Source organism: Sarcophilus harrisii, chromosome 2 (genome assembly GCF_902635505.1).
Source record: "Sarcophilus harrisii chromosome 2, mSarHar1.11, whole genome shotgun sequence".
In the NCBI taxonomy this organism is placed as follows: Eukaryota; Metazoa; Chordata; class Mammalia; order Dasyuromorphia; family Dasyuridae; genus Sarcophilus; species Sarcophilus harrisii.
Genome location: NC_045427.1, coordinates 417,322,284 through 417,336,219, shown reverse-complemented (window position 1 = coordinate 417,336,219; position 13,936 = coordinate 417,322,284). Strand labels below are relative to the sequence as shown.

The 13,936-nt window shown below is 45.3% G+C and overlaps 1 protein-coding gene across 3 annotated transcripts; it reads right to left on the bottom strand.

The window, feature by feature from the left end:
• Positions 1 to 495: 495 nt before the first annotated feature.
• On the bottom strand, positions 496 to 13,004 carry DDX41 (DEAD-box helicase 41). Of its 3 annotated transcripts, none has more exons than XM_031953758.1 (17): positions 12,774 to 13,004; positions 9,375 to 9,470; positions 9,056 to 9,215; positions 8,654 to 8,728; positions 8,398 to 8,458; positions 6,938 to 7,074; positions 6,628 to 6,700; positions 5,615 to 5,768; positions 5,329 to 5,465; positions 4,589 to 4,751; positions 4,322 to 4,453; positions 3,660 to 3,731; positions 3,338 to 3,434; positions 2,607 to 2,756; positions 2,446 to 2,517; positions 1,811 to 1,921; positions 496 to 1,674 (listed from the first exon to the last, which is right to left on the bottom strand). In XM_031953758.1, exons 1-17 carry the CDS (start codon positions 12,840 to 12,842, stop codon positions 1,538 to 1,540), a joined length of 1,896 nt encoding a protein of 631 aa, XP_031809618.1. In that variant the 5' UTR covers positions 12,843 to 13,004; the 3' UTR covers positions 496 to 1,537. The 3 variants fall into 3 exon arrangements, with proteins under 3 accessions (XP_031809618.1, XP_031809619.1, XP_023362413.1); XM_031953759.1 differs by lacking the exon at positions 12,774 to 13,004 and adding an exon at positions 12,684 to 12,744; XM_023506645.2 differs by lacking the exon at positions 12,774 to 13,004 and adding an exon at positions 10,363 to 10,653.
• Between the last annotated feature and the right edge of the window lie 932 nt (positions 13,005 to 13,936).

The following is a 13,936-nucleotide window of genomic DNA, read 5'->3' as shown; positions in this document are numbered from 1 at the left end:
ACCATTCAGGAACTTAAAAGGGAATTATGCAAATCAAGTGGCTACAATATCCATACAATATGACTTCAGAGATCCTACTGCCAGGAATATACTCAAAAGAAGTCAATGACAAAAAGGCTCCATAGACATCATAATATTCATAGCAGCATTTTTTGGTGGGAACAAATAACTAGAAACAAAGTAGATGCCCGTGGATTAGGGAATGGTTAAACAAACTGTGGTAGGTGAATATAATGGAATGTGATTGCTATGTAAGAGGACAAATATGCTGAATACAAAGAAGTATGAAGCCTTTACAAAACCAGGAAAACAATAATACACAAAGACCACATCAACTCAAATGAAAAGAATAACAATCAAAAATGAGTCAAAATGAATATGTCATTGGAAAGAAATATGAGAAAAAGCCTCCCTCCAACTCCTTTGGTGTAGGAAGTCAGGCTGTGGGACATTGCACATAACATCAGATTTTTCTGATATACTGAGCAGTTTTGATTTTTTTTTTTCTCTTTTTCTTTATAAAAAAAAAAAATTTGTCATGAGAGAGAGCTCTTTGGGAAAAGGGAAACAGAAGAACATAGGGGAAAATTTAAGAGATATAAAAACAAGAATTATCAATAAAAGTTAAAAAAATAAAAAAGGGAGACTGGGCCTAGGAGGCTACAAGAAAGGGGTGGGGGGTGTCAAGCAGGACCTGGCCCTCCTTTTTTGGAACTCATGAGACTTTTCATCCCTCATGAGGATAAAGGGATTTGGGAGGCAGAAGGTATGATAGCATTTATCCTACAGGATATAACAGAATGGACAGGAAATATCACTTAAAAGGAGAAACCTTACAACTTTCTGGGCTTGTTCCATCTACTAGTTATGGTCTTGGGGGAGAAAGCAGAGTTTAGTAAACAGAAAAGGAAGCTGGGAAATAGGTAAGCAGAAGCCCAGGAAGAGACCCACACAGTGGGCCATCCTATAACTTGGGAAATGTGCATCTGGGAAATGTGAACCTGACCAAGAAGGAGCCTAAGGGGTAGAAGAATAAGGAGTTGCACAACAGGTCAGTCCAAGTATTGAAACTGGTATCTGTCTCAGCCTTCTTTTTCCAGGGCATAAAGGTGAGGCTGAGGGATAGGAAATGGGCAAGGAGAGAAGAGGGCTTCTGTGCATGGCCAGTGATTGAGCCAGAGTAAACAGAATACTCTCTTCATTGTTAAGATGCAGTATGAAATCAGGAATCTGGGTTCAAATCCTGGCTTCGATATTTCTAGCTGCAAAGACTGAAGCCTCAGTTTACCCCCTTAGAAAAATGGGGCTAACATTTCTTCCCAATGTTCTGGGGTTATTTTGAGAAAGGTGCTTTGCAGCCCTTAAAACATTATAGACATGGGAGCTCCATATTTCTAATTTAATAGGGGGCACCCCAAAAGGAGAAGATAAAAAGGTGGAGGACAGCAGTCCACTGAGGGCAGGCAGAGAATCCAAGTAGCCTCTCCTTACAGGGCTGGGGGCACCTGGTCTTCTGGCTCCAGTCCAGCCAGGGGGCTCAGAAGTCCATGGAGCTGTGGGCCAGGTAGTCCTTTCGGCCAATGTTGCTGACTTGTTTGGTCTGCATGGCTTCCAGCTTGGGGCAGTCAGTGATGCGATGGCCCAGACCCCCACAGAAAGTGCAGCCTCTCTCTCCTAGAAAAGGATTATGACATTTAAAACTGCAAATCCTGAGCCCACTCCTTTCCCCACAAAGCCTAGGAGTACATCTGAGATTCCCCAGGAGTCCCATTCCAGCAGGACACCATCCCAGACCTGAACCAGACATTACCTCCAATGTCCAACATGGACTCATCCCCACAGTGCAGAACCTGTAGCACGGGAGGCACCTTCTGCTTGGCTTCAAGAAGGAGGGCTTTGAGATCCATGAGTACTGACTCGTCTGAAATGGAAAACAAGGAAAGAAGAGCCAGGCTCAGGTCAGCCAGAGTCAGGGCCTGTGCCAGTGCCAATCCCAGGATCTGACTTTTATAAGACCAAGGAGAAACAGGAGAAAGGGCTCCAATGTGTGAGTTCTAGGAGCCTGGATTCTGATCCCACCTCTGATACTCCCTTGCTAGGGGACCTTGCTAGAGGAAGCCAGTTGCTTCATCTCTGTGAGCTTTACAGTTTAAATGAGTTGTTTGAATCAGACACTAAAAATAGTTTTTTTTATTCCTTACAGCATTTCCCATAAGACACCCTTGATAGAGATAGTGATATGTCTTTTATCAAATGTTCTACAAGAGAACCTCAGAGCCTTGGCCACTGGCCAGGATTGGAGCTAACAGAACAAGAATGGCAAGTGGTCAGGGGTCTCCCGAGTCATAGGCCAACAGCCTCCATCACCACACACCAGACCCCAGGGCCCTGCCAGGATCGCCTCCTCTGGCCCCACTCCCTCTGGCCCCTGAGACAGAGGCTCACCACAGGCCTTGTTGATAAAGGTGGTAGCGATGCCTGTGTTCCCAGAGCGCCCAGTTCGACCAATCCGATGTACTGCAAGAAAAGAGGTCCAGATGGAAAATTGTTCAGAAAAGAAGCACCAAAACCTTAGCCCTAAATCCTCCCCACTCCTTGGTCCTCACCATAATTCTCAATCTCCTCAGGCATATCATAGTTGATGACATGCTGAATGGCTGGAAAGTCCAGGCCCTTGGAGGCAACATCAGTAGCCACTAAGACGTCTTTCTTGCCATCCCGGAATGCTTCAATGGCTTTGGTCCGTTCTTCTTGATCTGAAAGGAAAAGGGATGATGAGGGGGATGTCAAGGCCTGGAGGAAGTAGGGCGAGGACAGTGCTGGGGCTAAGCCAGGATTACCAAAGATTAGAAGTGGCCAAGCAGAGTTGGGGACTAAGATACAGATGAGAATGGGACACAGGACGAGAGGAGAGGATGAAGGGAAGAACTCTCTGCAGCTCCTAGGGTAAGAAGATACAAGGGGACAAACAAAACTCTGGGCCCCAGCTCTTGCAGCTGTTTCTCCCCAAGAGAAAAGAGGCCTCATTCCTTCCAGCCAAATTCACCTTCACTTTTAGCAGGCTTTGCCAAGCCTGAAGGCTTGGACTTCATCATGCCTTGCAACAGGTGGTCCCACCTTCTTTCCTGCTTCCCTTTGTGTGTTGTCTTCTCCCGTTAGATCATATGGACTCTTTTTCTTATATGTATCCTCAGCACTCACCAGTGTCTGGTCAATGCTTAATAAATGTTTCTGACCACTGATTCTCCCTGTCTGAGTAACCCTACCTGGTTATCAAGCCCTTGTCAAAATCAGGCTTTATAGAAGTTTTTTTTTCCCCCGGTTCCTCTCCATTCACCTTTGCCTCCATGGATGGCTACAGCCTCCACACCCTTGAGAAGCAAATATTCATGGATGGCATCCACATCTGCCTTCTTCTCTGCAAAAATAAGGACCTGCCCCAAGGGGCAACACATATATCACACCTAGACCTAATCAGCACAAATCTGGGGGAAGAACCCAGAACTGACCTCCTACTAGGGCTGGGTTTTGGGTCCCAGGGGGATCTTCTTCCCAACTATTTCATTTCTTTCTATAAAGATGAACTCTCTCCCAGGTTGGTAGGGCCCATCCTCCCCACTTTGCCCTCCATGTTATGAAATGGCAGCAAGAAAACTCACTGGTGGGGGCGTCTTTTGCAGACACTCCAGCAGGTACACCATCTTGGCCTCTTCCTTCACATACTCCACCTCCTGTATATCCCCAACCCCAGAAGAATATCAGAGGTCAGACTGACCAAGACCCTCCCATCCCCTCTCAGAGGGCCCAATATTCTGCCCCTCTCAGAGGGCCCAATATTCTGCCAGGAGGCCCAGGGACAGGAAAAGACAATGCCGTGTGTATGCCATCTCCCAAAGAGACTAAGTCACAGGAGGAAAGGACCACGTTCTAGCTAAGCTGTCTCTGTCCCAGCAGCAGATACTGGTTGATCAATCATTTGCTGAACTGAGCTGTCATCCCTTTAGTGGTTCAAAAGTTTCCTAAGGCTCAGGTGACAAAAGATCCCTGACCACAGGAAAGGGATCAGATCCAATCCCTGTTGGGCCCCAAAAGTTTGTCCTGCCCAAAGTCAAGGCTAGCCAGGCCTGGGGAACCTTCTGGTGGGCAGGAAGTTGGCAAATATGAAACACATTGTTCCACTCAATTTCCTGAGCTTGGCTAGAACAGCTGTGGGTGTGTGGAGACTAGGATGGGGGATGGGGGTGTGTGTGATTACTCAAGCCTCAACACTGAGGCTAAGCTCAATGAAGAAGAAGTTAATGTGGAGGTCTGCCCCTCATACCTGGATGACGTCCAGACTGGCAGCTCCTGCCCGGCCCACATTGATGGTGACAGGCTTTACCAAGGCACTCTTAGCAAAATTTTGGATCTTTTTGGGCATGGTAGCACTGAAGAGCAGTGTCTGTCGCTGGCCCTGAGGGAATGAAGGACAGAACCCAAGAAGAGGGGAGTGAGATATTCCTTCACAACCAAGAGTCTTGTGAAGGGCCAAGACTAGGGAAGGGGATAGGATTGTGTACAGAGGTCCCTGTACTTCTGGGTAAGGCACCTTGAAGTAGGAGAAGATGGTTCGGATGTCTCCCTCAAAGCCCATGTCGATCATTCGGTCAGCTTCGTCCAAAGCCAGGTAGCGGCAGATGTCCAGACTCACCATTTTCTTCTGTAGGAGGTCCATGAGACGCCCAGGGGTGGCCACCATCATGTGCACTCCACTGGAGAGGGAAAGGACTGTTCTGTCTTTGTATCCCAGTGCCTAACACAATGCCTCACACACAGCAAGAATTTTTTAAAAAATGCTTCTTGAATTGAAGAGAAGCTAAAGTCAAGGGATAAAGGCATGAGGCACAGGATGTTGCCTGGGCAGTCAATGATCACTACTAATTGGGTTAAATTAGAGGCCAAGGAAGTATGATTCAGAGCCCAGATCCAGCCCTAAGGGAGCCCAATTGGAAGATGAGGAAAGCCAGGCTCCAGCTGAGGGCTGATTCAGGGACCAGATGTGCAGCAGGGGAAACAACCTTCCTATTGGCTTTCAGGGACTTTGTTCATTCCGTGACTGCATCCTCTCCCACAGCTGGAAAAAGTCCAGTTTGAGCTAAGCATGTCCAAGGCCTAATATAACTGAGTGCAGATGCTGGTAAAGGATCAATAAATTTAAGACAATGCAGTGCAGGGTTGGGGGTGGGGGGAGTGTTTGTGACTGACCTGATAGAGAGTAGCTTGGGTAGGTTGGGGGGAGGAAAGAGCAAAGCAGAGAGCACTGACAAAGTCCAGGATAGCTGTACTCACTGCCGGATAGTTTCCATCTGCTCTTTGACTGACATACCCCCAATGCAGAGGGCACAGCGCAAGGGCGGGGAGCTGTCTTCCTGCAGCAACCGACAGTAATACTCCAGGATTCCGTGGGTCTGACGAGCCAATTCTCTCTGTGAGCAATAAGAGCCACACAGTGCTCCATTAGCCCTGGTGCCAGGCTGCCCCTATTGTGTCCTTTATAAGCCAGCCCTGTCAGGGTTCTCACAAGGGTAGCCACTTACTGAGGCTTCACCCCCACCCCCACATTCTCCCTACTTACTGAAGGGCAAATAATGAGCCCATAGGGCCCCTCCCTCTTAGAGAACGGTAATCTTTTCTCCTGTTCCAGGCAAAACATGATGACAGGCAGCGTGAACACTAATGTCTTGCCAGAGCCAGTGAAAGCAATGCCAATCATGTCACGGCCAGAGAGGCTACATAGGAAAAAGGGAAGAGAAAAGAAAGGAAAGTGGCCTTGGAAGACATTCGACAAGGATAACAACTCTCCCAAGCTTCAGATTGGCAAGTATCTAGTCTGGAACCTTTAAAAATGAGGGCCACCAAAGAGATTTTAACGAAGGAAAAGGGACCTGTATGTGCACAAATGTTTGTGGCAGCCCTCTTTGTAGTGGCCAGAAACTGGAAACTGAGTAGATGCTCATCAGTTGGAGAATGGCTGAATAAATTGTGGTATATGAATGTTATGGAATATTATTGTTCGGTAAGAAATGACCATCAGGATGATTTCAGAAAGGCCTGGAGAGACTTACATGAACTGATGCTGAGTGAAATGAGCAGGACCAGGAGATCATTATACACTTCAACAACAATACTATATGATGATCAATTCTGATGACCGTGGCCCTCTTCAATAATGAGATGAAACAAATCAGTTCCAATAGAGCAGTAATGAACTGAACCAGCTACACCCAGTGAAAGAACCCTGGGAGATGACTAAGAACCACTACATAGAAAATTCCTAGTCCCTCTATTTTTTTTCCGCCTGCATTTTTGATTTCCTTCACAGGTTAATTGTACAATATTTCAAAGTCCGATTCTTCTTGTGCAGCAAAATAACTGTATGGACATGTATACATATATTGTATTTAACACATACTTTAACATATTTAACATGTATTGGTCTACCTGCCATCTGGGGGAGGGGGTGGGGGAAAGGAGGGGAAAAGTTGGAACAAAAGGTTCTGCAACTGTCAATGCTGAAAAATTACCCATGCATATATCTTGTAAATAAAAAGCTATAATAAAAAATAAAAAAGTGAGGGCCACACTTACATGGTAGGGATGCCCTGGATCTGAATGGGAGTGGGGTGGTGAATTCCCTTCTTCTTTAGGCCCCTCAGAATGGCTGAGAACAGAACAGCAAGATCAAGGAACAGATCAAGACAAAATTTTCCCACTGTGAAATAGTCCTTGCCCCTGGGTAGGTAGCAAGCTCTCCACAGGCTACATATCAAGTCAGTGTGACTGGTGAGCCCAGAGGAAGACCTACCCACATAGGGATACCACTGCATGTCAGAATACATGTTGGGAGCCCCTATAGAAGATTTCTACATATGGAGAAAGGAAGGAAAAAGAAATCTACCTGCAGGGAACTTCATTTCCTTGAAGCTTTTGAGGGGGGGCGGGATCCCTTCTCCTTCTACCAAGATGTGGTATTTCTTGCGAACACGATCATGCCTGGCTTCAGACATGCTCAGCACGTACCGAGGAGCTTTCCAGCTGTGTAAGACAATACCAATGGAAATGGGCGCTGCCTCCAAGTGCCAGCTAGGGGTTCTCTCCTAGGCTGAAGGGAGCCCCAGACAAAGCCAGACCTTCCCCATCTCATGAGTGGGACCTCCAAAGGCTGGGGCTGGACTTCTTCTTCCCTATCAATGTTCTTTACTAAATAGTAAGTGGACCTGAAGAGACTGTCCGGAGTTGGCACTGAGACCAGCTGCCAAGAGAAGCTGATCTTTTTCTTAAACAGAAAGCAGCCTCTTCCTAGCCTTTTTTCATCTCTATCCCTTTAAGGTGGCCCTCAACCATAAAAACACAGTAACAATACTCATTTCCAGAGCACTTTCCAATTTGCAAAAGTGCTGTGCTCACAACAATGTTGCTTGTTAGAAAATGTATTATTATCCTCGTTTGGGTGTAAGGAATTCAAGAAAGGTGAAAATGACTCGCCTAGTATTACAGAATAAGTAGTAAACTCCATTACAGACCTGAGCTATGCAAAACCTCAAGTCATCCAGCCTACCCAATTACAAGTCAAGCCTAGTTTTTGTGGGCCCAGGTTCTATCCTCTTTTCCTCCAGTGTGCTGCCATCTCAACAAATAGTCTGCTGAATAAAGGCATATATCTGCAGATGACACTAAGCTGGAGAGACAGAAAAAATGCTAGATAAGAGTCAAGACTCAAAAAGACACTGGGCTGAAGCTAATAAAATTCAACTGGGGTGAATGCCAAATCTTAGAATTGGATACAAGATAAAAATTGATTTCACAAGTATGAGATGGAGGAAAAATGGACAGAGAGAAATTTGTCTGAAAAAGATCTAGGGGTCTGAATGGCCTTCGAGTTCAATATGCCAACATGGGTTGCACAGCTTCCAAAATAGAGAAATGATGATCCTACTGTGGGAGATACACGTTAAGAAGCTAACCCTTTCTAAGTCAAAAGTGTTCAGAATAGAAAAATAAGAAAAGTAAAGGGACCTGAAGCCAGATTATGAACTCTAGAAAGAACTAAGAATGTTCAAAATGGAGAAGACAAGACTCAGAGGTATTATAACTTCAGGGACTTGAAGGACTGTCACATGAAAAGGCCCCAGAGCAGGAACAGGAGCAATAATGATCTGATTTAGATTTGACTTCAGAAAACACTTCCTGACAATTAAGAGCTGTTCCAGGATGGAAGGAGCTACTGCCCCTGAAAGTAGCAGATTCCCCTTCCTGGATGCCTTCAAGCAGAGGCTGGATGATTTGTTGTTAAATTGGAGAAGGAATTTCTTCTGGGCTAGGAGGCTACTGAAGTCTCTTCCTCTCGGTTCCCAATACCTGGTTTTGATGGGATCATCATAGGTGATTCCTTTTGCCATCTCTTTCACCGACATGAGAGCTAAGGACAAAGGAAACAATGTTACAGAGGGTTTCCCTATTATCCCTTCAAGGTCTAGATCTTAAGGGAGTGGCCCCGTCAGCCATGGATATCTAGGGAGCCCAAGGGAGTTGGCTGTCCCAAGCTGGTCAGTATCCATTCCTGGAAAATATACCCTGACTTAGGTAAGTGGCCCTAAAGTCCTTCTGAACTCACCTCGGCCTTCTGCCACACTCTCCAAGATCTTTTCTTCCTCTTTCAGCTGCTTCTCCTTAGCAGACTCCTTCCGGGCTACGGAATAAGTCAAAGACAACATGTAGGCAAGGCCTTAAGTCCAAGGTACTTTGGATCAGCAATCCTTCAGCCAGCAATCTCAAGAGTTCAGAGATTATCTGATTTAACTAATGGTTGGGCAAAAATTCCCTCCCCAACAAAAAGCCTTTACTTAAAGACCTAAGGGTCTGCTCAAAGCAGCTAGGAAATGAAGAACTATCCCAACTATCCCAAAGGGGGTTTCTGCAATCCACACTAGGCTCAACTTTTTCCTCTTCCTCCTCCTTTCTGTTCCTACATGCATGGGCTATCTCTCCCTACATGTTCATACCCCAACCTTGCTACCTTCCGCCTTCTCCTTCAGGTGCTGGTGCTGGTCAAGAAGGCTGACATTGGACTGGGGGCCCAGTGGAATGTCATCTTCATCTCCTCGGGGCTCACTGCCACTATCTTTCTGCTCCTCCTCAGCAGCTCCCTTCCGCCGCATCTGCAGCAACTTTTGTAGCTGCAGAAGGAATCCAAGAGTGGGACCAAGGGCCATCAGCCTCACCAAGCTGGAAAGGCTAAAATTGCCCACCCCTTCCTCTTTCCATGGGCCTTGGGAACATCCCTTCCCACCTCCACCCTAAACCATCCCTAACCATCCCCCCATTCCTACCCCTACCATTTGCTGCTTTCTCTGTTTAACAGGTACATAAGGTACATAATCCTCATCCTCTGACAGGCCCCCTGATGCATCTTCTTCTTCTTCTCGAGGTCTCTGAAGAAAGTTACAGATCACATAGGTAACGGGCAAATGTGTAAGGTAGCAGAAAGAATACGACTTGGAATTGTTTCAAATTCTTTAAATGCAGGTTTCCTGAGCCAGGTACTATGCTTGGCTCTGAGTATCCAAAGACAAAAAAATGAAGACAGTCCCTCTTTGCAAGGAGTTTCCATTCTGACACGAGGATAACACTATGTACAAATGAGCAAATGTGAAAAATATTTAAAGTAACATGGGCAATGGTGGGAAATGTTAACAATAGAAGGGAGCTGGAAAGGCCCCATGAAGGAGGTGATACTAGGAGAGAGCTAGAGGTGAGGCAGGAGAGCATTTCAGATACTTCAGACAGAACCAAGGCAGGGAGTCAAATGAAATATCTTAGAAGGAAAAAAGGCAATAGGCCAATTTGGATGAAATATAAAAGTTGGGGAGGGGTAGTTGTGTGTGGCTTGAAGAGTAGTGAGGGGGGATGAGGAATGGGCCTGGAAAGGGATGTTGGATCCAAATTACGAAGGCCTTTAAATGCCAAAGAGAGAAATTTATATTTTATCTTAGAGAGAATGGGGAATCACTGAAGCTTTTTGAACAAAGGAGTGATGTGTTTAGGCTTGTATTGTGCTTTTTTGACAAATGAAATATCACAAAGTTGTTCTCAAAAGTGTTTTAAAGTACCAAAGAAAGGTGAATCATTATTACTGGCAAGGGAGGATACACATATCACAGGTGGGGGGAAAAATCACTTAATCAGTTGTAAAGGTCTTGAGAGATCATTCTCTTCAGTTTTGCAGATAAGAAAACAGGCCAAAAGAGAGGAAATAACTCCCCCAAAGAAATTGGGCTACAACAAAGGCTTGTTCATCCCAATCCAGTAACACAGTTTTTTCACCTTTTCTGTGTCCTGGACCTCTTAGGCAGTTTTTCTAAGTCTGATGAAATTGATGGACCCTGTCTAAAAATAATGCATAAATGCATTAAAAAAAATTTAGGGTTACAAAGGAAACCAATTATCTTGAAAATAAAATTATATGTATACATACACACATACACACACACACACACACACACATATATTGAAATGAATGAGTAAAATACCCCAGGTAAAGATTTCATTAGATGTTATCTCATCTCTTCTTTTTTAATTTTTAAAATTTTCATTTTCAAATTCTCTTCCTTTCTAAAGTCACTCCCTAAGGGAGGGGAAAAATCGGAACTGAAGTGAGTGCAAGGGATAATGTAAAAAATTACCCTGGCACGGGTTCCGTCAATAAGTTATTTAAAAAAATAAAATAAAAAAATAAATTCACTCCCTGACCCACTGAGAAGGTATACTGCCTAATTTCTTCAAAGAAGTATGTGTGTGTGTGTGAACATTTGCTGCATTTTCACCAGTTTTAATTCCTGACTACCTGGCTTTCAATTGCCCCATCCTCCTGAAACTACTCTCTTCTATTTTAATACTGACCTTCTTTTCACCAAGGACAATAGTGGGCTCCCCGCCCTAAGTTTTTCAACATCTTGATTTCTCTTCCATTTTTATACATTTTGATCCTTTACTCAAACCACTTTCTTAGTACTCTCTACTCCAGATGACTGCTCTCTTCTAATTTTCCTTCCACCTCCAATTATCTTCCTCCCTAAATCTGAACTCTTAGCCTAATATTTGTTTCTGTTGGGGGTACCAGTATCCTACCAATTCATAAGCCCAGAATCATCAGGGTTGATTCTCCACTCTCTTTTTTACACAGAAAAAAATACCAAGGTCTCTAACTGCATCTAAAGCCATTTCCAGTTGTCCTGATCTATACCTTACCACTAGATCCAGAAGGCTCTCTCCAGAGAGACTGGGACTTTGCACAGCCCTTCCTCACTTAAATCCAATTCACTGACAAGTCGGGACATCATCTTCCTCTTAGAGAATGAAGATCAAACAATGTTCTTTCACAAACACACACAATCCCTCCATTCAATTAAGCGCCTAGTCTCATCCATCTCCCTTCCACACTTCTCATAGTTAGTCTCTCTCCTCCAATCATACTTACCCCATTGCCTGGACTATTATAGAGCCTCTTATCTGGCTTCCCTTCCTCATTTCCCGCCCTCAACAATCCCCCTCTCACATGGATACTAAAATAAAATACATAAAATTTTAGTGTAACAATATTACACTACTGCTCGACTTCGATCTCCTCTATAAGTTTTTAAAAAAATCAATTTCTAACATTTAGAAAAAATTGTGAATTCCAAATTACAGGTCAATTACATCTTGAAAATACTATTATCAACACAGCATATCAATCATAATTACCTATCATTGCTTGCCCTCTCCGTGGATGGGGGAGGGGCGGGGCAGGAAAATTCGAAATTCGTATTTTTTAATAAAATGAAAACTTTTAAAATACGCAGTTGTTAAATATTTAACGAAACAAAACCATACTGAAAAACGAGGCGTGCGAAATCACACATGAACAAGCGCTCTTAACCTTTTCTCGTGTCATGAGCCCTTTTGGCAATCTGGTGCAATTCTTCCGTTTGTGGATTACATTTATAATTGAATAAAATGCTACATTTCAACGAAAAGTCAGAGTAAACAGAATTCCCCTCGCCCCGACCCATCACAAGTCCCTCGGCTAATAATTTCCTGCCTAGAACAAAACCTCTCCCTCCTGGCCCCTTTTCAGATCCTACATAGAACCCCGGACACGTCTTTGCTCCATCTCCACGCCCCCGCCCCCACCCGAGTCCCCATCTGCGCTTTTTGCTCAGGCTCTCTCCTTCTACTCCACACAACGCCTGCTACACAGTAGGCGCCCAATAAGTGTCGGCGGCCGGAGTGTTTGGGAAAGGAGGGGCTGCGGTCGCCTTCCGCTTGGGGGAGGGGCTACGGCCCGAGGACCTCACGGTAGCTCTCCTGGGACCCCTGAACGTCAATGGGCACATGGTTATAACTGTCTCCCGGGATCCCGAATATTCCGTGTTAGGTATTTAAAACCTCTGGAAAGCCCATAGAGTCTGCGAAACGGGAGCGAAGGTAAGAACCGCAGGCGCAGAGGAGGGGCCGGGGAAGGGCGCGCTCCGGGCGCGGGCGCGGGCGGGCCGGGGGCGTGTAACCCCGGCGCTGCCCCGGGCGCGCTGAATGCTGGTCTTTTCCCGAGACGTCTGGTAAGGTGGAAGGGGGAGGGAATGAGCGCTCGCGCAGGGTTCGCGAACCTTTTTCTCACTGCGCGGCGGAGAGACGCCGGGAGGGAAAGGGAAGTCGCGGAAATCAGCCGCAGACTTACTAGCCAGCTCCTATCTTACCTTCCTATCCGTTTCCGGCTCCTCCATGGCGCGAGTATCAATCACGTGGCACACGAACTCCACCTCCATGTGAACTTAACCAATCACCCTCGAGGAGGAGGTTTCTGTCTCCCAGCAACCGCTCTTTTAAGGGTTGCGTCGAGGGACAAGCTTCCTCGCAACAGAAATGAAGCATGCGCACAGGATAGGTTGGAAGATGCCGTGGCGGGGCACCGGAAGTCCAAGCACCGTAGCGAGGGCTTAGCGCCTGGGTTGTTGTGGGATACTGGAAGAACAGAGAAACGAGAAGCACGCCCCCTGGGGGAACTTCTCAGAACTGAACATCCTCGCTTTCTCCACCCCCTCCCCCTCCCGCCCATCCCACCCCACCCCCTGCGCCTGGAGGAATTCATCCAGCTCTGGGAGGCTGCTTAGCATTGGCGCCGGCCTCCTTTGGATTTTAAAGACCCTCATCTTCTCTATGATAACCTGATAACACATCTATTAGGGTCACAGAGGGAACTGAGCAACCAACTATATTAAAAGTTACAATCACGTCTCATTCTGTATCTCTTTAAAAATTTTATTTTTTAAGATACTTGAGGTTGGGAAAAACTAAATGTCCCTTTCTTTATAAGAAATCATTATTAGAGTTCTTATCACTGTGTTTCATTTAAAGTTTCCTAATAAGGGATCACAGTATTAATATTTTAATCAAAGAGTTTTGATTTAGAAAACATCTATTAATTATTCAACGTGGAAATATAAAGAACAGCAGAAGTATTTTTGTTGAAGAAAGCCTGAGAAGCGGCGGTCAAAATTTTACTATTTCAGTCCCCTCAATCTTACCATTTAAGGAAGCCGAGATCCAAGGCACACAGTCACTAGCAGGATTTGAGACTAGGCCATGTTTTTCATCCTTTTTTGAACGATTATAACATTATTTCTGTCATCTTGTTCTCGTCTTTTTCAATGAAATTTAAAAATTCTACTATTTCCTCATCTCATGTAAAGTTCTATTGCCCAGGTGTATGACTGTTTTTTATTTAATAGCCTTTTATTTACAGGTTATATGCATGGGTAACTTTACAGCATTGACAATTGCCAAACCTCTTGTTCCAATTTTTCACCTCTTACCCCCCACCCCCTCCCCCACATGGCAGGATGACCAGTAGATGTTAAAT